Consider the following 24068-nt stretch of genomic DNA (forward strand, 5'->3'; position numbering starts at 1 on the left):
GGCCGGAGGGTGGAGGGGAATGCCTTCACCAAGTCTTGGTGTGAGCCGGGTACGGTGTGTGAGGGCAGATTTCCGAAGTGAGGTAGATCTGGGTCTTAAGTCTGGCTCTGCTTCCCAGCCGGGTAGCTGGCTTTCAGGAAGTCACTCAGCCTCCATGACTCTCAGTTTCCGCATCTGGAAGCGCTTGTCTAAGTCCATTTTCACCGAAGTTTGACGCAAGGAGCTCTCTCGGTACGTAATAAATGCCGATTTCCCTTGGGCTTGGTGCGCGTCAGGCAATCGGAGTAGGGTGGGGCAGGCCACAGTAACAATAACAGCAAACACGAACAGGGCCTCCTATGTGCTCCAAACATCGCTCTAATACTGCATCCGCATTTCCGCATGGAAAAACTAAGGCGCAGAGCGGTTAAGTAACTTAGGAAGCGCTAAGGACGTTTCTGGCAGCAGACAAGCTATCGGACCTCTCTGCAACCAGACGCACTCCCGGCTCGGAACCCCCCCAGGGGCGGGACTAAGTGGAGGAAGTCCCGCCCCATTCCGGCCTCCAGGCTTCCGCTTCCACTCTTGTTCGTCCGGTCCTCTCCGGCGGGGTCGCGGCTTCGGCATGGCTGCCGGTGGTGACCATGGCGGGCCCGATAGCTACCGCTCCCCGCTTGCCTCCCGCTACGCCAGCCCGGAGATGTGCTTCGTGTTTAGCGACAGGTACAAATTCCGAACATGGCGGCAGCTCTGGCTGTGGCTGGCGGAGGCTGAGCAGGTAACGGGCCCCGGGGCGGAGGGGCCGGGCGGGGAGAGGCGGGCTCGTCCCAGCACGTGCCGGGCTCCGAGCCGGGCTGGGCTTAGCCGGCTATTTTCGGCCGAGTGTTCACTGTTCTGAGGAGCTGCGGCCCCAGGAAGGCAAGGGCAGGAGGCCCGGGAGCCGACACCTGTTGCCTCACGTGTTTTTAGTTCTGGAGGGTTCGAGACACGCAGGAGGCTGAGAGATATGCAGTCTGTCGTTTCAGGGAGTTAATTCATCTTGGCCATTCTGCACGAGCATACCGCTATACCGCTAACCACAGATACTGAGCGCTTGTTAACGTGACATTGTGCTGATTTCACACATCTTTTCTCGTTTAATCCATAAAGACCTTGCAAGCTTGGTGGTGGTTTTCCCACATTGCAGGGAAGAACACCGATCCTGCAGAGCGCTCTGTTTGCCTTAGGCCACCCAGATATTAAGAGCGGAACTGGGATTTGAACCTGCATTCAGTCCAGAGCCTGGGCAGAGTGCTTAGCCACATTGTCTTTTACAATGCTTGTGAGTTACTGATAGGGCTGGAATGGGTGTTTTCAAGGCCACTGTTTTTGCCTGATTCGGCTACACTTTGCCTCTGAGGAGGGAGAATCTGGACAGGGGTTTATGGTTTCTCTCATGAGGGCTGCATATAGAGCTACTTGGCCAAACGGTTTCAGAAATGACGTCAGAGGGGCCTTCCCAGAGGAGTGGAAGGAAACTGAAGATGATCTAAAGAGCTATGTTTCTTCTCAAGTTTCAGAGGAAAGTGCCACAGCAAGCAAGTTGGCAGTGCCCTCTCAAATGGCATAGTAAAAATGGAAACAATCTGAGTAGTGCCTAGGACCATGGTACCATGAAACTCCCCAAACAGGAAACTTTCATCCTAGATTCCCTGCCCAGCCCCCATCACTGTGCTCCCAAAACATCAGCGGTACAGTATAATAACAACAGACAATTATATAGTTATATACAGTGGTGAACTTGAAACTCACAAGGCCTGACTCTGTGGAGGATCTTATATCTTAGACCTAGTATTATCTAAGACTTGAACAGTCCGAGCCCCAGGCACTGTTTTAAGACTTAACATATAATTGCTTATTAATCCTCAAAACAACCCTGTAGGGTAAGAGCTATTATTGTACCTATTTTATAGATGGGAGACTGGAGGCATAGAGAAATTTACTATAAGCTATTGGCTCAGATAATTATAGTAGTAGATCTTAATCGTGTGTTGTGGTGTATGATGTCCTAGTATGTACTCTTTTCTATTTCATTTGATACTCCATGCTATAGATTAGGGGAGTGGCACTCAGAAAGACTTTGCTAGAGTCACCATAGGTAGTAAATGGCTGCAAGCTGGAATTGGAATGTAGAGTCTGAATATGTGTTCTTTCCTCTGTTTGGTCTGCACATTGTCTGAAATGCATACAATTTTGGGTTTGGATTATCGGGGTATCAAAATTAGCATAAATTATGTAAGTTAGTAGTTAAAGAAATTTGGAGAATGAGAGATTAGGAGGAATGCAGAAAATCAGCTATAGGGAAAGTATGAATTTTGAGAAGATAAATTGCTTGGGGGAAGGAAGTAATATGGCCATGTTGCCCCCTGCTGCTTTGCTTTGGGAGGAGCCCTGATACATCATTTCTGCTGTAAAGGTTCCAGGCAGTTCTGCCACAGGTGGCTTCTGAAATGTGACTAGTGCAACTGAGAAACTGAATTTTTACTTTTTAGTTTTTATTAAAATAGCTACATCTGGCTAGTAGTTGCCATGTTGGACAATAACAGGTCTAAGATACAAGATCCTCCCCAGAGTCAGGCCTTGTGAGTTTCAAGTGCACCACTGTATATATTCAGCCCTTGGATCCAGGATTCTGAGCTGCCTATTTTTTGCCAGCCTAATTTTTCCAGTGATAGATGAATTTAAGATGTTGATGTGTTTTTTTCTTATCAGTATCACCTGGAATTGCTTTCAGTTGCACTGAATTTGCTGGCAAAAGTACTTAACAGAACTTTTAATTTTGGTTTCTGTGAGTAAATCCATCTGGGTAAAATGTAAAGCTGCCACACTTTGGGCACCTGCGTGGCAAGCACTAAGGACTAAGCAGTAAATATAACAAGGCTCTCCCTTTACGTATACATTCTAGAGGGAAAGGCTAGGCTAATAAATATGTAAAAATGTCAGGTAGTGCGAAGTACTCTAAATTTAACCAGGCTAAAGAGATAGATCAGTGACATAGAAAGCTAGTTTACATTGAAGTCAGGGAAGACCTCTCTGAGAAGATGACATTTGAGCCCAAAACGAGTGAAGGAGGAGTGAGCTAAGCAGAGGTATGGGGCAGAGGGAGCGGTCAAGAGCAGGATTGCATTGTTGTTTTATGTATTGGTGTTTACTTAGAATGTAATTTACCATGATTCATTGAAAAGGCCACCCCGCCAACCCCCTGCCCCCACTTTTAGCTTGGTTGCCCTTGGGGAGTGGGGAGGGCTTTTCTCCTGAGACAGGATCTCACTCTGTCCTAGGCTGGACCAGTGGTGCTATCATAGCTCACTGCAGCCTTGAATTCCTGGGCTCAAGCGATTCTCCCCTCAGCCTCCTGGGACTACAGGCTGTGCCACCTAAATTTTAATTTAAGAATTGGGAGGTAGGGCATAAAGGCTAACATGAACCAGGTTTTTCTTGGTGTCACTTCAGTTCAAATAATAGTGATATTGAGGGTATTTAATCTTATTTTGCCTATTCTGCAGACTTTGGGTTTGCCTATCACAGATGAACAAATCCAAGAGATGAAATCAAACCTGGACAACATCGACTTCAAGATGGCAGCTGAAGAAGAGAAACAATTACGACACGATGTGATGGCTCATGTGCACACATTTGGCCACTGCTGTCCAAAAGCTGCAGGCATTATTCATCTTGGTGCCACCTCCTGCTATGTTGGAGATAATACAGTAGGAACCCATATTGTTGATACTTAGAACTCAATCTTTATAATGTGCTTATAAATTTCATATGATATCTAGTTTCGGAAATGACTTCGTAGATCTTTATTTTTAGGGGTATCCTGGCTGAAAACACTCAGGAATTTTCTGCTTTTAGTATCCTTCCAATCTAAACTATAGGACCTAGTGACCTCCGTAAAATAAGATCTACAGATATTGCTTATGCGTTGGTATGCTGGACATAAGCTAAGGTCTTAAGCGTTTTAGGGGCTGAGGTATTAATAATTTTCCAAAGGGCTTTTCCCTCCAACATCCTTTATAACTCTTCATTGTGGCTCCTAAAAAGAAAGGATGATTGCATTATGATTGGTCTTTTGTTTTGACAGGGTCTTGCTCTGTTGCTGGGGCTAGAGTGTAGATCATAGCTCACAGGTTGCATTGTAATTGTTAAATGAAACTTTTAATTAACAAAAGTGTTTTATAGTCGGACATGGAAAAGTAACAGCAAACATTTTCCTGAAAGTTTACTAGATGCCAGGTACTATTGTGAGCACTTTGTATGTATTACTTCATTTATTCTGCAATAAAACCATAAGAGATAGATGCTATTATCTCTGTTTTTAAATAGTCTTATTAAGTTTTGTAACTCAGTGAAATGTATCCATTTTAAATGTACAGTTTGGTGAGTTTTAGTAAATTTATGCAATTGTTCAACCTTCACCATACTCCAGTTTTAGAGTATACCCCTCACCCGAGGAAGTTCTCCTGTGCTTGTTTGCAGTCTCCCCCACTCCTGCCTCCAGTCTCAGACAACCACTAACCTGCTTTCTGTCTCTGTAGTTTTGCGTTTTCTAGAGATTTCTTTTTTGGGAGACAGTCTTACTCTGTTTCCCAGGCTAGAGTGCCGTGGCGTCAGCCTAGCTCACAGCAACCTCAAACTCCTGGGCTCAAGCGATCCTCCTGCCTCGGCCTCCCAAGTAGCTGGGACTACAAGCATGCACCACCATGCCCGGCTACTTTTTTCTATATATTTTTTGTTGTCCAGCTAATTTCTTTCTATTTTTAGTAGAGATAGGAGTCTTGCTCTTGCTCAGGCTGGTATCGAACTCCTGAGCTCAAACGATCCCACCCGACTTGGCCTCCCAGAGTGCTAGGATTACAGGTGTGAGCCACTGTGCCCGGCTGAGATTTCTTATAAATGGAGTCATAGAATGTATGGTCTTTGGGGTCTGGCTTTATTACCTTCATTTTTACAGATGAGGAAACGTAAAGAGAGGTTAAAGAAATGGCCCAATATTACACAGCTAGAAAGGGTACAAGATCAGGAAGGATGACTCCAAAATTTGTGCCATTAATTACAGTGTACTCATGGGGCCAGAAGTTAAGTTGTCCCAAATACTTTTTAGTCTTAAGTGGTACATAATTAAAGGCATCGTTGTATAATTGGTAAGATAATTGGAGGAGAACAAGCATCTTACTTGGAAAATCCTTTTAAAAAGTACTCATTGTAGGCCGGGCGCGGTGGCTCACGCCTGTAATCCTAGCACTCTGGGAGGCCGAGGTGGGCGGATCGTTTGAGCTCAGGAGTTCGAGACCAGCCTGAGCAAGAGCGAGACCCCATCTCTACTAAAAATAGAAAGAAATTATATGGACAGCTAAAAATATATATAGAAAAAATTAGCCGGGCATGGTGGTGCATGCCTGTAGTCCCAGCTACTCGGGAGGCTGAGACAGGAGGATCACTTGAGCTCAGGAGTTTGAGGTTGCTGTGAGCTAGGCTAACGCCTCGGCACTCACTCTAGCCTGGGCAACAGAGTGAGACTCTGTCTCAAAAAAAAAAAAAAAAAAAAAAAAGTACTCATTGTATAGTTGAGCTTAGCAATTACTGTTTTCTACAAGCACATGTTGGAGTTGCCTGAAATACATACATCTCTTATCTTCCTCTGTAGCAGCTTAAAGTTTCCTAAACCTTGATGTTCTGGGTTATGCCTTGCCTTATTAGCAACTATAGGTAAGAAAAAGGGGGGAGGAACCAATGGAATGTGCTCAGAGACTCAACCACTCCTCTCTGGGAAAGTATAAACCTTGTTGACTTGCACATTTGCTGGTTGTTTTAGATACCAGATACATTGGGCTTTATGAGTATAAAGGTTTTGTTTCTTATAGATCCAGTAGTACTGCTTTCTAAGTTGGTGTGCTTTTAAAACAGTAATCAGAAAAGAACCAACTTAACGTTAGCATCTTCAGGTGTGCATAGTGGGTTGCTAATGATAAGATAGGTTGCTAGCTCAGACACCCAGCCATGATATGGCCAAAAGGTGTTACACAATATTGTGTGAGCAAAGCTCTTTAATGTGACACCATTGCATTTTACTTTGTAGGACCTGATTATTCTTAGAAATGCGCTTGACCTGCTTTTGCCAAAGGTAAGGAGTCAGCATACATTTCCGACCAACCTTAGATTCCCTGTGATAGGAGATGAGTACCAATTATGACTAAATCAACTAGTATAAATGTATATAGATTATCATATTCTCAGGTGAATGACCCTATTTGTAATCTGTGGAACTGATTGCCTCTTTAAAACACTGTAAGTGAAGACTTTTTAAAGCATAGCCTTTTGAATGAAGCAAAGGCATGTCGCTGGAACATGTCGGTCAGGATTATGATTTTGTCCTGGTTTTCTGCAGTGGTCTTAAAATAACTTTTTAGGTAGTCAACTCAGTTTTCAAATGTTGGTTGCTATGAACTCTATGGGGCACTTCAGGATACAACGATGAAAAGAAATGGCTGCTGCCTTTCATGAGCTACAGGTCTAATTTTATATAAAATTATTTAAAAGTTTAGTTCCTATTATGTAATGAACTCAACCTGAATTCACCCTCTTTCTACCACATGATCTTTCTTACAGCTTGCCAGAGTGATCTCTCGGCTTGCCAGCTTTGCTAAGGAACGAGCTGATCTACCCACGTTAGGTTTCACACATTTCCAGTAAGTGATAAGATTACTTCTTGGGAGTTGGGCTTGTTTATATGCATATGGCTTCCAGTTACTTCTTCAGTTCTCCCTTTTCCATGGTAACCTTGAGGTGAAGGATATTAAAATATAACTTATAACTTGGGGTGCTTATAAGGAACGAGTCTGATATCCACCTTAAAAGCCTTACTGGTGAGAGAGTAAATCTAACAGTTCATCTGGGAAACATTTGGAAATATGTATAAAGAGGCTTAAAAAAATTTTTCTTATGATAATAAGCATTGGAAACAATCTAAATGTCCAAAAATAAGAGAATAATTAAATAAGGTATAGGATATTCATAAGTTGCAATAATATGCAACCATTAGAATGATGTTCACGAGACCTTTTTTTTCTTTCTTTCTTTTTTTCTTTCTTTCTTTCTTTTTTTTTCTTTCTTTCTTTTTTTTTTTTCTTTCTTTCTTTTTTTTTTCTTTCTTTTTTTTTTTTTTCTTTCTTTCTTTCTTTTTTTTTTTTTTGAGACAGAGTCTCGCTCTGTTGCCCAGGCTAGAGTGCCATGGCGTCAGCCTAGCTCACAGCAACCTCAAACTCCTGGGTTCAAGTAATCCTTCTGCCTCAGCTTCCCAAGTAGCTGGGACTACAGGCATGAGCCACTATGCCCGGCTAATTTTTTTCTATATATATTTTTAGTTGTCCAGATCATTTCTTTCTATTTGTAGTAGAGATGGGGACTCGATCTTGCTCAGGGTAGTCTCGAACTCCTGACCTTGAGCGATCCTCCCACCTCGGCCTCCCAGAGTGCTAGGATTACAGGCTTGAGCCACCACACCTGGCCTCACGAGACTTAATAGCGTGGAAATGTGCTTAAGTTAATGTTACGGGGGAAAAGAGCTTATAAATTGCACAAAGATTGGATAAAAGTATATTACAATGTAAATATTGATAACTGGTTTATGAGATAATTTTTTTCTAGTTTTTGTATTTTTGACTTTTAAAATATGCAAGTATTTTTATAATTACTGAGTAAAGCCCTTTTAAAAAGCCAATGATGGCTGGGCACAGTGGCTCATGCCTGTTATCCTAGCACTCTGGGAGGCTGAGGCAGGAGGATTGCTTGAAGTCAGGAGTTCAAGACCAGCCTGAGCAAGAGTGAGACCCCATCTCTACTAAAAATGGAAAAATTAGCCAAATGTTGTTCCCCGTGCCTGTAGTCCCAGGCACTCAGGAGGCTTATGTTTATTGGTAGCAGAAACCTGAAGAACTTGTTCATGTGAAGGAGTTAATGCTCAGCATCTCTGGCTTGACTATGAAAAGTGTTGCCTTCTGCTGGCTTCCCTGCACACCCAGCATCATCTGTATTGCAGCTCCTCTGTCTCTCCTGCCTCTGGGAGAGTGCCCAGGGAAAGCAGAAGCATTCTGATATGCCTCTGGGGTTAGCATAAGAAAAGATATTGGCCACCAGTCAGCAGATGTTAGGAACTCTGAAAATGGTCAGTCCATGCAATTAAAAAAAAGCTTTGCTGAGATACAATTCACATAACATAAAATTCACCATTTTAAAGTGTACGTTTCAGTGATTTTTAGTATATTTACAGAGTTATGCTATCATTACCACTATTATATAATATCACAATATTCCTGTCATCCTAAAAAGAAACCCCATACCCATTAGCAGTTACTCCTATTCCCTCTTTCCCCAGCCCTTGGCAACCACTAATCTATTTTTTGTCCTATGGAGTTGCCTATTCTATACATTTCATATAAATAAAATCTTGTACAATATGTGACCTTTTGTGTCTGGCTTCTTTCACTTGGCATGATGTTTTCAATATTTATCCATGTTGTAGTATGTGTCAGAACTTCACTTCTTTTTATGGTTGAATAACATTCCCATTGTACCGCTGTGCCACATTTTGTCTACCCATTCATTCACTGGTTGACGGACAGTTGGGTTATTTCCACTCTATGGCTATTATGAATAATGCTGCTATGAACAAGCCCATGCAAATCTATTAGCAGGAGTTAAGGAAAACAATGAGATGAATCTGAGGATGTACTGTAGCTTGTGATGTGCCTACTATAGACATTCCTATTGGTGTGCATCGATGGTACTGTCAGTATCATTAGCCTAAAAGGAAAGAAATTCCATTTGGAGTGGGCTAATTAAAACTTGGACATTATTGTAGTTTATTCATAATTATGTTTTATATTCAGAAACAGACCTTCAGTGGATTAAGACATCACGCTAGAAACAAAGCCATTAGCTGTGATGTTAGAGTCCTTTGGTTATATGTGTTTTGGGCTTCTCCATAGCATGACTGGCTGCTCACTGGATCTTGGCTCCTCACAAGGGCCTTCCTCTGCCACCAGTCTAGAGTAGCTTTCTCCATTGTGATCCTTATTTTCTTCTAGCATTTAAAATATCAACAGTTATCTTGTTTTTTTCTTTACTTGTTTACACTACAATGTAAGGTCCATTGGATAGGGACTTCACCTGTTTTCTTCACTGTTGTGTTTCCAACAGCAAGAACATATTAGGTACCTGGCAAATATTACATGAATATCCAATATATTTCTTACCAGCGTCTGGGGATATAGCTATGAACAAAATGGACATTGTCTCTGCCCTTATTTTACATTGCCTCTTGATGAAGAAAGAACTATGCTAATAGCCCTTTAGATTTACAGTCTTTGAATGTTTATAAATGACATTGAATCTCCTTAACTATTACTTGCTCAAACTTTTTAGCTCTTGTTTTGTTGGGGTTTTTTTTTTTTTTTTTTTAATAGAGTTAATTTTATTTGTTCAAGGGCTCATATTGCCAGCATTAGATCAAGCATGGGCTTTGATTCGTTGAGCCCAAATTCATTTATGCAGGAAGATAAAAGCAAACTATGATCCATGTACATGGATGAAAACTAAAGGCTCAGGTTAGCTCTTGTTTTATCTTTACTAGTTTCTCCCACTCTTATTCTTTTTTTTTTTTTTGTTTGTTTGAGACAGAGTCTCACTCTGTCACCCTGGGCTGGAGTGCAGTGGCATGATCATAGCTCACTGCAGCCTTATACTCCTGGGCTCAAGTGATCCTCCTGCCTCAGCCTCCTGAGTAGCTGGGACTACAGGCATGTACCACCATGCCCAGCTAATTTTTCAAAATTTTTTTGTAGAGACAGGGTTTTGCTATGTTGCTCAGACTGGTCTCCAACTTCTGAGCTCAGGCAATCCTCCCACCTCACCCTTCTATAGTGCTGGGATCATAGGCACGAACCACCACGCCTGGCCCTCCAACTTTTACTTTAATTGTTCCCCCTGCAGTGGGTAATAATGGTTATTAAAAGAAGCAATGAAGCTTTGATGAAGTAAGGCCTTGGTCTCAGACGACTTTGTGTTATCATTGGGTTATTTTCAGGCCTGCTCAGCTGACCACAGTTGGAAAACGTTGCTGTCTTTGGATTCAAGATCTTTGCATTGATCTCGAGAACTTGAAGCGTGTCCAAGATGACCTGCGCTTCCGCGGTGTGAAGGGCACCACTGGCACTCAGGCCAGCTTCTTGCAGCTCTTTGAGGGAGATGACCAAAAGGTATTCTGAAAGTGACCTGAGGGAAACTGAAATTCAGCGATGGGGAGCCCAAGAGAAAAAGCTGACCTCCGGTATGATAATATATTGAGATTGATCCAGGATGGGGTGTCGGGGTGGGCTTTGGATTAGAAGGAGGTTGGAGGGCTGAGACCTTGGCAGGATGGCAGGTTGAGATAATCTTATCCTAGATACCTGGATTTCTGTACGGATGTGTCTTTTTTCTGGAAAGGTAGAACAGCTTGACAAGATGGTGACAGAAAAGGCAGGATTTAAGAGGTAGGTAAATGGGACAAGTGTTGGCCTCCCTGTTAAGTTGATGAAGGGCTCTAGATTGGACCTTAACTTTTTTGATTTTTCCTCTGTTTTTCTACCCATTTCCTTCTCTCTCTGGCTCGAGTTTTATTTTCTCATAGTCTGGATTCTATTTTCTTATAATCTATAAGAAAAAAATTATTTACTTCTGATTTCTTTAGAGTACCCTTACCCATGTTGTAGCTGTTTTTGTTTTTATTTCTTTACTGAGGCTTCCAATGGGTTAGACTAAATCTGACCCATTTCCATGGGGGGGGCCCCAGGCTCCACAATGGTTCCTTCTCCCAGGCACTTCCGTCAAGCTCTGGTGGGACATGGGTGTACCTGACCATGTTTCTTCCTCAAGTAAGGACAGCTTCCTGAGTATTGGTAAAAAAGCTTGGAAGACTAATTTGTTCCAGGAGCAAATTACCTACCAGTCAGGTCCTCTGGGTTCAGTGTAATATAGTGTGCCAGTAAGACCAGAGCTTTGCTGAGGACCTGCTTTTGCTTGTTTGACAGAGCCACATTTTTTGTACAGTTTTTTAATTTAATTTAATTTTTTTCAAGACAAGATCTCACTCTGTCACCCAGGCTAGAGTGCATTGGCCTAATCATAGCTCATCGTAACCTCAAACTCCTGGACTTAAGGGGTCCTCCCACCTTAGCCTCCCAAATAGGGGTGTGTGCTACTGTGCCTAACTAATTTTTTTTTTTTTTTTCTTTGAGACAGAGTCTCACTCTGTTGCCCGGGCTAGAGTGCCGTGGCATCAGCCTAGCTCACAGCAACCTCAAACTCCTGGGCTTGAGTGATCCTCCTGCCTCAGCCTCCTGAGTAGCTGGGACTACAGGCATGCGCCACCATGCCCGGCTAATTTTTCTATATATATTTTTAGTTGTCCAGCTAATTTTTTTTTTTTTTTTTTTTTTAACATAGTCTCACTATGTTGTCCAGTAGGGATTTGAACACCTCAGCCTCCCAAGTAGGTGAGACTACAGGCATGTGCCACCATGCCCAGCTTTGATCTATTTTCTGTTTATTTCCAGGCGTTTCATCATCACGGGACAGACCTACACTCGAAAAGTGGATATCGAGGTTCTGTCTGTGCTGGCTAGCTTGGGGGCATCAGTGCACAAGGTGAGTGGTGGTAGCTTGTGGGGGAGGGGGAATGGGAGTTTGGGCACCACAGACAGACTGAATCAGTGTCAGAATTTCACTTAATTGTCTTTCTTTAGGTATCACAATTCAGTTTTACAATTTGGGGCCCTGTAAATGGAGCCCTTAAATTAAGGCATGTTTCAGGGAAAGACTAGTTTTGGCATTCTCTTTAAAGTTTCTCCAGGGACTGTAAAATTTCCCTCTTGTTCAATGGCATATTAAAGTTAATCTTGCCATTACCTTTCCATGATGTCATAAGTAGTGTTTCACAAAAATGTTTCTGTGCTCCTTGAATTTGTCATCCTAGCTCTTTGGGAGTGGAGAGCAGTCTGAGTAAGATACTCTTCAGGAGCTGTTGGGGAGGTCGTGCTGGTCATTAGCTCAGTGACAACACCTAAAGAGCTTATCTTCATCGGCCTAGTTGCTGCTCCCAGACTCCCATGCACACTGACAGGGTGGGATGACGCTTGTTCCCTGCTTCCCACAGATTTGCACCGACATACGCCTCCTGGCAAACCTCAAGGAGATGGAGGAACCCTTTGAAAAACAGCAGATTGGTGAGTGTTAGATAGAGATCTTGAGCACCACAGAGCTGTTGGAGAGCCTTGTGGACATGTGCTGACAGCTCACCCAGCAGTATGTTGCACACTTGCTCTCCTCTGAAGTCTTTCTGACTTTGCATCTTGTCCTTTTACGTGGCAGGTTCGAGTGCGATGCCATACAAGCGGAACCCCATGCGCTCAGAACGGTGCTGCAGCCTTGCCCGTCATCTGATGACCCTTGTCATGAACCCACTGCAGACAGCATCTGTGCAGTGGTTTGAACGCACGCTGGATGATAGTGCCAACCGGTTAGTGGCACAGGGATGTCACATAAAGCAAGTTGGGAGGAGGAGTAAAGGAAGAGCCCAGAAGCAAAAGGATGTTTTTGAACATCTCTACATTCCCTCCTTGTCCTCAAGGAGCCTGGAGTCCAGCACAGAGGCAAAAACATAAAAGAACAGTGTAATAAGTGTTACGATTGAAGTATGTACAGGGTACTATGGGAACAAAGTGGGAGGAGTAGTGTTTGAGGAATCAGAAAGTGTCACAGTAGGGGTGATACCTGAAGCCTTAAGAAATACAGGCCTTAAGGCTGGGTACAGTGGCTCACGCCTGTAATCCTAGCATTCTGGGAGGCCAAGGCAGGAAGATTGCTTGAGCTCAGGAGTTGGAGACCAGCCTGAACAAGAGGGAGACCTCGTCTCTACTAAAAATAGGGGGGAAAAAATTAGCTGGGCAACTAAAAATAGAAAAAATTAGCCTGGCGTGATGGTGTGTCCCTGTAGTCCCAGCAACTCAAGAGGCTGAAGCAGGAGGATTGCTTGAGCCCAGGAGTTTGAGGTTGCTGTGAGATATGATGAAGCCACTGCACTCCAGCCTGGGCAACAGAGACTGTCTCAAAACAGAAAACAAACAAAACGGAAATACAGGCCTTTTTTAAAGACAAAATTGGGAGCATGTATAAAGGCACAAAGGTAGGAGAAAAAACACTTGAAGGGCTTACTAATTACTGTGTAGTGCTGGGGAAGGAAGTCAGTGTGGGGCAGATCATGATCACAGGTGGTAGCCCATCTATGAAGGGTCTTATAGGCCCTGAAGAGGAAAGTTTAACTGTTACCCTGAAAGCAAATAGATGTCACATGTAGTATCTTGGCACAGTGACATCTTGATAATTATGAGGTGAGTCAGAAGTCATGTGTAACTATAAATAAGGTATCAGCTTGCACATGGTTTTCTGCTTTATGTATATAATCATTTAAAGCAGATTCACATTACTCTCACATTGTACTGAGATTTCTTCAGTGGATAAGGTTGTGTAGTTAAAACCAGCTCTCTAGGATCTGTGCATAATCCTGGGTTTATCTATGGAAATAAGTCGTGTGAACTCATTCAGAATAAGTCAGGCATTGAGAACTTTTTAGCAAGGTGTGACCTAGTGAGAGATGGCCTGCTAAAACACCCTGGCAGCACTTTCTAGAATCAGCTGTAAGGGGACATGGATCATGTCAGAACAAGTTAGGAGTCTACTTTAAAAGTCCCAAGTCCCACTGGTATAGTGGCCATGTAAATGGAGGACATAGATACGGAGTCAAAGGCAGATTAGCCAGCCTTGGTGATTGACTGGAGTGAGTATAAAGAACCCAGTGACTGGGGTGCTAGTGCCATTTACTGAGGCAGGAGCTACAAGAGAGAGGAAAAGCAGGTTTGCCATGGTAAGTGGGAGGCAATGAGAAAGTGGCTGAATTCAATTTGGGGTTTGAGGTGCCTATGGGTCAACCAACTGGCGCTTTCGGGTATAAGGTATAGTGCCTGGGTATGTGGTCTGGACTGGAGGTGATAGATTTGAGGGTCATGAGGACATCGGGGTATTTGGAGTCATGAGATTGAAGGAAATTGTCTCGAGCACATATGGCATGAGAGATCAATAGGGCAGCCTCTTGGGACACACCCTGCTTTTCACTGAAATTACGTGTTTAAAGAGATAACTAAATGGCTGTTTGTTTTCTAGACGTATCTGTTTGGCTGAGGCATTTCTTACTGCAGATACTATATTGAATACGCTGCAGAACATTTCTGAAGGATTGGTGGTATACCCCAAAGTAAGAGGCCTCAAAAAAGTAAATTATTAGGGAAGGGTTGGAATGTGGGAAGAGGAGTGCTCTGGAGTGTGTTGTGGGAGCTGTATTCTGGTCTAATAGGCGTTCATCCCAACTTAGCATATCCTCGAGTGCATGACATAAGGGAACGAGGTCCGTGGAATTCATAGACACATTTATAGAAGGAGGAAAAAGAAGTACTTTAAATTGCCTTGAACCATCTACCAGCACGAATCATCTACTCTGGTGTGACTAGGCACAGTAATGGCTCCATTTGCCTGTTTTTAAGTTCTTACCAGATTGCTTCATTCCCATAATATAGTCAGCTCTTAAGATTGGGCACTGAAATGTAACACATTTTGGTTTTAGGAATCATCCCTCTGAAGCAACTTTTTTACTTAAATCTATACTCTTTTTTTTTTTTTAAATTAAAATAAATCTCCAAATTAATAAGAAAACTGAGAAGTACCATATAGAATAAAAACGACCCATTACTCTCTCCATAAATATTGTAGCTTGTGTCCCTGCATTTTGCTTGAGATAGTTGGTGTCCTGCTGTATGTATGCCTTTGTAACCCTGAGGCATCTTGATTGGCCGTTCATTTCATCTTTTTCTTCTAGGTAATTGAACGGCGTATTCGGCAAGAGCTGCCTTTCATGGCCACAGAGAATATCATCATGGCCATGGTCAAAGCTGGGGGTAGCCGCCAGGTTTGTAACCCCTCGTGCTCCTGGATAAATTGAGAGTGCACCTTCCGTCCTGCTCTCACCTCCCTGAAGAAGAAAGGATGAAGGAAGGTGTTACCTTCAGTCACAGTGTTGGTATAGAGCAGTGACCATACTCTGCTATCTCTGGAAGGTGATTGTGGTGAACTCAGTTTATTAAAAGTCAATCACTTAATCTCTTGTAGAAAAAGTCCACTCTTAGTGGAGGAGTAAGGTCTGAAATTCCATAGGAAATGATGGGAAGAGAGCAGGAAGCAAGAGCAAAAGGTTCATGAGGCTTTAAACAAGAGCCCAGGGCAAGGTGGGCACTCACTTCCGGTTCATCCGAAGATGCGGTCAGAGAGTTGAGATCTTAGTGGACTCAGACTGAAGGGAGCCACTTTAGCCTAGAGCAGTGTTGTGTACCAGCATGGATGTGAAGTATCTGATGACTTTTTAAGCGTGTTCATATGCCTTGTTAGTAGTGAACTGACCCCCCTTCACTGTCTTCCCAGGATTGCCATGAGAAAATCAGAGTGCTCTCCCAGCAGGCAGCTGCTGTGGTTAAGCAGGAAGGGGGTGACAATGACCTCATAGAGCGGATCAAGGCCGATGCCTATTTCAGTCCCATTCATTCCCACTTGGACCATTTACTGGATCCTTCTTCTTTCACTGGTCGTGCATCCCAGCAGGTAAGCATCCATCAGAACTCTTCTGGGGGTTCTTCCCTAGATGCCCTATTTTCACACTGCTGGGCTGCGGAGCTTGGCATACTGTGTTTGTTGTTTCTATTTTATGATGGGAACAGGGCTAGTTAGAAGGAAATCAGATTGCCTTAGATGTCCTGAAAAATAAAAAGAATGAATGGAAATCAGAGAAGCTTGCTGGCTAAAATGTGAAGATTTGACTATTTTGAGCTGCCTTAAGTATTTCCCCATGTGGATTTCTTGGGCTTCTCTTTTGGTCTCAAGAATATGTTGTAATGGACAAAGACTTGGGTTTGATTGTCGGGTAGATCTGGGTTCAGTCCTGACTTCTGGCATTTACTGTCTGACAGCATAGAAATAATACATCTCATAGTGTTCTTGTGAGGGTTAAAACACCTAGCCTAGTGCTTGCTGCATAGTAGATGCTCAGTAAGTATTTTGTCATTTTTTCCTGCTGACCTTTTGGAAAAGACTAGAAACGTTAATTCAAAAACATTTTCTCAGTACACACTAGGTGCTCTGTGTGTGTTCAAGTATTGTGTTTAATTCTGGGGATTTAAAGATGAATAGATAATTTTTGTCTTCATGGAACTCAAAACTTAATGGTAAAGATTTGTAAATATGTCATTACACCAAGCAGTACATGCAGGGATTGAGGGAAGTATATCTTTTGGGGGTTGGGGGTCACAAAGAAGGAGATATCCCTTTTAAGGCAGAATGTAGTAGAAGTTAGGAAAGACTTCCTGGAAGACACCATGTCTGAGCTGACAAGTAGGAGTTAGCCTGGGAAGGCCAGCTGGAAGGAGATGGCAGACCTCTAACATGAGAAGCTGCTGCAATCAATTGAGTGTTGCTAGAGTAACAGGTGCCCCAGATGTAGTAACTGGATTTGAAGCTGAGGGCAGGAGTTTGTCCTTCAGGTTCAAATCACTCGGGTGTTATATAAAAGTTGGACTTTAAAGACTTAAAACTTGGAGGTAGAGAGACCAATGAAGGGGCTGCTGTAATGGCCCAAGCAATAGATGATGAGGGCTTTGAGCAAAGGCAGTGGTGGTGGATAGAAGGGGGGAGAGAGGAGGGTAATCTCTTGGTGGCTGGTTGAATAGGGCTGGAAAGGAGAGAGGGGAGAAGCCATGGTGATTTTATTAATAGCTTGGGTGGAAATGGTGGGACCAACTGAGAGAAGACAGGCGGGGTGGTTTGTGGGGAAGGATCGTGGGCATGTGGGTTGAATCGCCTGTGTCTAGGGAGAGATTTCTGGCAGGCAATTGAGGAAAACACACACTCAATGATGGAGTAAAACCTTTATCAAATTAGGTCTCAGTGATATCAGTTGATATTGAAAAAGCTATTCTCCACTCATATCCTAACGTTTTCTTTTGTCTTATGTTTGCTTTCCTCTTTGGAACAGGTACAGAGATTCTTAGAAGAGGAAGTGTTTCCCCTGTTAAAACCATATGAAAAAGTGATGAAGGTGAAAGCAGAATTATGTCTGTAGAGTTGGAAAAGAATTAAAAAATCATTGTTGGTTTTGTCACCTTGATTGCTGAGGTGTGAAAAAGTGTTACTCTAGTGTCTCATTTTTACCTTAAGAATTATTGCCTTACATTAATACAGCATTTTCTTCTTCCTGTGGTGGTTTTCATGTTTCTCAAGATTAACAATGCAGAAACAGAATGCACTGTAGTTGACTCTGTTGTTTACAGCAGCACAGACTTGCACAATAAATGTAGCTCATACCTGCTCTCTGTTCTTTCAAGGCACATTTTCCAGCTGTCTCAATCTAGTCCCTTTCACATGTTCACTTGATTGTGCAGTGGCAAATTCTTGGTCCTCTCCCAAAGGTGAATTTGTTCTAGGTCTAGAAAAACAACCCGAATTCAGCAAAGTTGGATACCTTTATTTCAGTTATAGCTGACTAGAATAAGTAATGAAATTTGGAGCTACAATAGTAAAAAAACAAAAAAAGAAAACCCTGATGTGATCATCAGGCTTCCTCAGTTCAAGTTGTGCCCGATGTCATTTTATCTTTTGTTAAGGCATGTATGTCAGGGAAATGCTAGCTGGATATATTGATTGCATCAAGGCATCTGACAGTCTTTACTCCTTGTCATGTGGGTTTTTTTAAATAATAAAGAATAATTGTATATATTCATGGGGTACAGAGCGACGCTTTGATACATGTATAGTGATTAGATCAGGGTAATTAGCATATCCATCACCTCATACATTATTTCTTTGTGTTGGGAATATTCAGTATCCTCCTTCTAACTATTTGAAATTATATAATGTTAACTGTAGTCATCCTACAGTGGTATAGAACACTAGAACTTATTCCTCCTATCTAGCTATAATTTGTTACATGGATTTATATTAGGTCATTAAATATGAAATCTCCGATTTTTTTTTTTTTTTTTTTGAGACAGAGTCTCGCTCTGTTGCCTGGGCTAGAGTGCTGTGGCGTCAGCCTAGCTCACAGCAACTCCTGGGCTCAAGCGATCCTTCTGCCTCCCTCCTGAGTAGCTGGGACTATAGGCATGCACCACCATGCCCGGCTAATTTTTTTCTATATATATTTTTACCTGTCCAGATCATTTCTTTCTATTTTTAGTAGAGATGGGGTCTCACTCTTGCTCAGGCTGGTCTCGAACTTCTGAGCTCAAACGATCCACCCGCCTCGGCCTCCCAGAGTGCTAGAATTACAGGTGTGAGCCACTGCGCCCGCCCTGAAATCTCTGATTTTGAATAAAAAATTTATTACACCTCAAACAAGAAGCAGCACAATTAATCAAAGTATGTGCTTAAGCTATCAACACAGTTTTGCCATCTTAACGGTAGCTTGCTTATGCCAGCAGCGAAGAAGGCTACAGAGCAAATGGCGATGAAATCGTGTAAGCTGTTTTCCTCAGCTTGTTGAGAATTGAGTATTTTTCCTTGCAAGAAATGGTCCAAAGCCTGGAAGAAGTAAGTGGTAGTCAGTTGGTGGAAGGTCTGGTGAGTATGGTGGATGACAGAAAGTGTCCAAGTCCAGCTTCTGTAGTTTGAACAGCATTATTTTTTGTGACATGTGATCTTGCAAGAGGCTTGGCCAGTCTCTGTTAACCAATATCCGCTGCTTCATTGCAAGCATCCCCATCATTTCATCCAATCGGTTGCAGTAGACATCCACTGTAATTGACCAGGTTTCACGAAGCTGTAGTGGATAATAACCAGTGCTGGACCACCAAACAGACACCATTAGGTTTTTTTGATGAATATTTGGTTTTGGACCGTGTTTTACCACTTCACCTTGATCCAGCCATTGTGCTGAATGCTTGTGATTGTCAAAAAGAATCCATTTTTCATCTCATAGTACAATGTAGAAATGGTTCACCTTTATGTTATGACAGCAAGGAAAGGCAGGCTTTGAGATGATTTCTCTTCTGATGCTGGTTTAATTCATGTGGCACCCATCTATCCAGCTTCTTTACCTTGCCCATTTGTTTCAAATGGTCCAGTATTGTTGGAATCTTAACGTCAAACCTTGCTGCTAATTCATGCGTAGGTTGAGATGGATTCACTTCCACTACAGCTTTCAGCTCATCATTATCCCCTTTGGTCTCAGGTCACCCACATTGCTCATTTTCAAGATTAAAATTACCAGAATAGAGCTTCTCAAACCATCAACGTACTGTGCATTCATAAGCCACATCCTTCCCAAACACTTCATTGATATTTCAAGCTGTCTGTACTGCATTGGTTCCACAATGGAACTCATATTCAAAAATAACATGAATTTTCGACTTATCCATGGTTTCACAAAATATGCTCTTAAAAAAGAAAAAAAATCTGAAAGTCACAAGCCAAAACATGCATTTTAAAGAATTAGGATGTACCTTCATGATAAAGTGTCAAAGTGAAATGTCAGAGATACCAACTGTCAAACTTCGTACTTAAGGAAATTGGATGTTCCACACTTAATAACTTAATAGCTGATTGGAGCAATTGTAGCCAACTAATATTGAGTTATGAGTTACCCACCTGGGAGGAGAACACTACTATTATTTAACCCAGTCTCATTCAGCATAGATGGAAATGATGAAAGCTTTTGTTTATCAGATTTTCAGGTGACACAAAACTAGGAGAATTATCCAGTCCATTTTTTCAGTAAAATAAGATTTCATCTAGCTGGACAAGGTGGTGTGTGTCTGTAGTCTCTGCTACTCAGGAAGCTGAGGTGAGAAGATCCCTTGAGCACAGGAATCCAAGTCCAGCCTGGGCAACATAGTGAAACGCTGTCTCAAAAAAACCCTTTCATCTAAACATTGAAATGGTGTAGCCCAGACTATAAAGAAAAAGTAAGGATAAATGTAAGTAAGTTAATCTTAAACTCAGTATAAGCCAGAACTGAGAGAAGACAGTTTTAGGATATATGTTAATGATATCATAGTGTCCAGAAAAGCCCCCAGAGGCTTCCTGTTTCACACTCATAGCATTACATGCAAATTTGGACACCCAGTCTAAAGAGCAGATGAACTAGAGAGTCAACCTCCAGGCTGGGCGTGGTGGCTCACGCCTGTAATCCTAGCCCTCTGGGAGGCCGAGGCGGAGAGTGCTTGAGCTCAGGAGTTCGAGACCAGCCTGAGCAAGAGCGAGACCCTGCCTCTACTATAAATAGAAAGAAATTAGCCAAACAACTAAAAATAGAAAAAATTAGCCAGGCATGGTGGCACATGCCTGTAGTCCCAGCTACCCGGGAGGCTGAGGCAGAAGGATCGCTTGAGCCCAGGAGTTTGAGGTTGCTGTGAGCTAGGCTGATGCCACGGCACTCTAGCGCTGGCAACAGAGTGAGACTCTGTCTCAAAAAAAAAAAGAAAAAGAAAAAAAGAGAGTCAACCTCCAGAGAGGACCTCATCATGAGAAGTGGTGAAGGAGTGTTAGGGCTCTTTATCCTATACAGGAGAGAACTTATCAACATTTCAAATATTGTGTGGAGGAAGAGTGACTTGATTGTTACCCCAAGAGACACAGACGAGATCATTATCCATTGTTAAGGATCTGAGACTGGTTTGAGTTAGTGACCCACCCCCAACCCCCCAGGTCAGACAAGCTGGAAGACTACCTAGTGGTCAGGAATATTGTGAGGGAGGGGAGGCTGAATGAATCACCTCAAATTTTATCTAATTAAAAGTAGCCAGAAAAGCCAAGCCAGATGAAGTAGTGCGCTCCTGTAGTCCCAGCTATTTGAGAGGCTGAGGCAGGAGGAGGCTGAGGCAGGAGGATTGCTTGAGGCCAGGCATCCAAGTCTAGTTTGGGCAAGGTAGGGAGACCCTCTCTTTAAAAAAAAAAAAAAAGAAAAAAAAAAGCCAAAAGAAAAGAGCTCAACCTATTGGGGAAAAAAACTAATAGAAGGAGATTCTTTACTTTTTTGGTGGGGAAGACAGGGTCTCTCTCATTTGCCTGGGCTAGAGTGCAGTGGCGTCATCATAGCTCACTGCAACCTCAAACTCCTGGCATAGGTGTGAGCCACGGTACCCGGCCCATCAGTTCATATTGAATAGTGATATTAAGCAGCCACTTGTGTGTGAGATTCAGAGGGAGACAAGTCATGAAGGCTTCCAGTTTCCATCCACAAGTGAGCTGCCCTTTCATTGCTCTGGCTCTAGGACACTGAGAAATATCCTATTAAAGTTTAAAACTATGGGAAAATGTTATACCTCTCCCATGGTTTTAAATTTTAATAGAACAGCTGTCTTTAAAAGTTGTAATTAGGATGGTGTTGGTTGTAAGAGTATAGGAAAGTATATTTAAAATATTCCTGAACACTGTTGGAGCTTTGGGTGACTTTTCTGGCACTCAAAGTGAGAATCATACCCTAGGCCAAGAAGCCAGTGGAACTTTTGGGGACTTTTCTACAACAAGGCAAGTTTTTTTCAGGCTAGAGCCTGAGGTCCACTAGGACCTGGAGGTCAAATGGAGATGGGCTCGTACCTTCCTGGAGCATTCATTCCTACTAATGGAAACATAAAGAGTGGATAGAAATTATCCCATGCATCTACCCAAAGTAAAAGAAAAAAATTAATCCATGATTCATTAAATAGCTAAGGTACTCTTTTTTTTTTCCAAGACAAAAAAAAAGGGTAAAATAATGTATTTATACTTTGCATTTCTTTTGTGATAGCCTGGAGAAAACAAGTATTTACAAAATACTTTATTTCTGATCCAGGTTTTATACCTGAACTGATATTTTTTTCAGCATCCTACTGTGTACTGGGAATACAGTGGTGAGCAAGATGCCCTCCTAGAGCTTAGGGAAGCTAGGGAAGCAGAATGTACTACAAAGTGGTGAGAGTGGCTCCTCAATAAGTAGGACATAATTCAGCCTTCGAACACATGCAGAGTTCTGCAAGTTACAGGGAGAAAAGGGCCTCTTGAAATGATACAACTTTTCAATTACAAGAAACCCACACTACTTCTCTTTTTAGTTAGTGAAACATTTCATATTCACTCCATCATGATGCAGACGCTGCTTTTCCCACCTACATGGTGCTTGGCTGAATTACTTCAGTACACCTGGCTCCATATGCACCCATTTGGCATTGCCAGAATTGAGAATGACCTTGCCTTGGGTGCTGTCTATCCTAGGAAACTTTTAACAATTTGACCTTTTTCTTTCTCTCTCTTGTTGTCTGACTAATGGAGGCTTAAAATGTACGTAGAGTTCTTACACAGCATTTATAAATAAGAAAGTTTCATATAATTATTAGCAAGTCTACCATTCCTCAAAAGGGAAGTATTTGCTTGTGGCCTTTAGACCTACCTGGTATTGATCTCTGCCAAATGTCCCATTGGAGTGCCAGGGAAGGGCTGGAAGCTTTATTTGGCAATAGCATTGACAACTCTGTCGTTCCCTATTGTCTGTCGGAAAAGTAGGCAAAAATGAAATAGTAATTGTTTATTGCAAAAACCTAAAGGGTCTGTGCTGAAATTAGCACTAATCAGCCATCAAATTTTTACACCTCAGCTTATCTTACAGCTATTCTCAAGGAATCGTATAGATTCAAAAACTATAGCCCCTGCAAATTGTGAGATGAGAAAAAAGGAATGTCACCACATTAAAAGGCAGAAATTTATTGCCCTATGGCAATATTTTATTTTTTAAAAGAATTAGAGGTAGTGTTGTGATTGGGAAGAAAAATGAACTTGACCTCAGAAAGTGGGTTCAGATCTCTACTCTTGCCACTTAATAGCTCTCACTATTTTGGCCAGGTCCTCTTCTGTAAAATAAATGCAAATAATAAAATTCACCCTGCTTTCAGCACATAAGTGTTGTGGAAAACATGCCAAAGTGCTTTGTAAACTGTACAGCCAGCACACCACTGAGACATCACCTTGTTGTATCTTGCAGGCTAGGTACCGCTAGGCTAAAAACGGGTTTCGCAGGCCTCCTGTGCCCGCGCCGCCGCCCCCTGGCGGTGGGACCGGGGCTCGGAAAGCCGGCTCGTGGGGTGGTGCCACACAGCGCGGAGTACTACAGCCCCCAGAATGCCCCACGGCCGCCCCGCTCAGCCCGGCTGCGCGTGCGCGGAGGCACCGCCGAGGGCTGACGGGTGAGAGCTGAGGTGCCACTAGCACGACCTGGGATTGGCGCTGAGGTGGCACGCGGGGCAGGTGAGTGCGCGTCGCGTCGCGGAGACTCGCTTGGGCCTGCGGGCCTTGTGCCTATACGTTCCTCTCGGGCCGGTGGGGGCCGCGGGCGGCCGTGGTCGGACTGATAGACGCGCCTCAGGCCGGGCTGACCTCGCTCGCGCCGTGGCTGGGATGGGGGCCCGGGTGCGCGGGGGGCTGGGCCTGCGGGGCTGGGGCGGTCGCTCGGACCTGCGCGCCCCGCCGTGTCCGGGGTCAGGCAGGGGCTGGTCGAGGTCGCACGGCGTCGCGGAGGCAGCGCTCCAGTGCCGGGGACACGAGCCAGAATCCATCCCCTTCCGCAGCTGGGAGCGATTTTACGGGAATTACGCTTAGTGCCGGGGACTTTTTTTCCCCTTTAAGTATGGGTACTTCAGGCACATTTACAGCTGCAAACTCTTCGTCTTATTTAACTCGTGGCTTTACATTTAAGATTCGATCCAGGTTCGGAACACGGGCTCAGATTCAGGCCGAGACTCGGGACCCTGGGAAAGGTGTTTGTATTTTAGCATTGGGGAAATTGAGGCATACTCTACCCAGAATCACCCCGTGTGGTTTAGGATTCGAATTTTGAAAATTATACTTAATTGGCTGGTCCAGGTTACTTTTTATTTGAGGAAAAAATG

The 24068-nt window shown here is 43.2% G+C and overlaps 2 protein-coding genes across 14 annotated transcripts in view; both read left to right on the forward strand.

Annotated features, from left to right (window-relative positions):
* The first annotated feature begins 588 nt into the window (after positions 1-588).
* Positions 589-17866, forward strand: ADSL (adenylosuccinate lyase). Of its 4 annotated transcripts, none has more exons than XM_069490095.1 (13): positions 589-757; positions 3525-3728; positions 6101-6145; positions 6631-6710; positions 10106-10277; positions 10507-10553; positions 11616-11706; positions 12215-12284; positions 12430-12577; positions 14278-14368; positions 14987-15076; positions 15586-15762; positions 17189-17866. In XM_069490095.1, the coding sequence occupies exons 1-13, from the start codon at positions 605-607 to the stop codon at positions 17273-17275; spliced, it is 1455 nt and encodes a 484-aa protein (XP_069346196.1). In that variant the 5' UTR covers positions 589-604; the 3' UTR covers positions 17276-17866. The 4 variants fall into 4 exon arrangements, with proteins under 4 accessions (XP_069346196.1, XP_069346199.1, XP_069346197.1 ...); XM_069490097.1 differs by having other exon boundaries at positions 677-702; XM_069490098.1 differs by lacking the exon at positions 15586-15762.
* Positions 17867-23333: 5467 nt separating this feature from the next.
* SGSM3 (small G protein signaling modulator 3) overlaps positions 23334-24068 on the forward strand; it is a 38371-nt gene continuing 37636 nt past the window's right edge. For 7 of the 10 annotated variants that reach the window (XM_069489878.1, XM_069489885.1, XM_069489882.1 and 4 more), the window contains exon 1: positions 23334-23427. The gene's annotated coding sequence lies outside the window, so the exon portion shown is untranslated. The remainder of the gene's footprint in view (positions 23428-24068) is intronic. The other 3 variants (XM_069489877.1, XM_069489879.1, XM_069489880.1) reach the window with 1 other exon arrangement.

The sequence above is a fragment of the Eulemur rufifrons genome, chromosome 16, assembly GCF_041146395.1.
Source record: "Eulemur rufifrons isolate Redbay chromosome 16, OSU_ERuf_1, whole genome shotgun sequence".
NCBI lineage: Eukaryota > Metazoa > Chordata > Mammalia > Primates > Lemuridae > Eulemur > Eulemur rufifrons.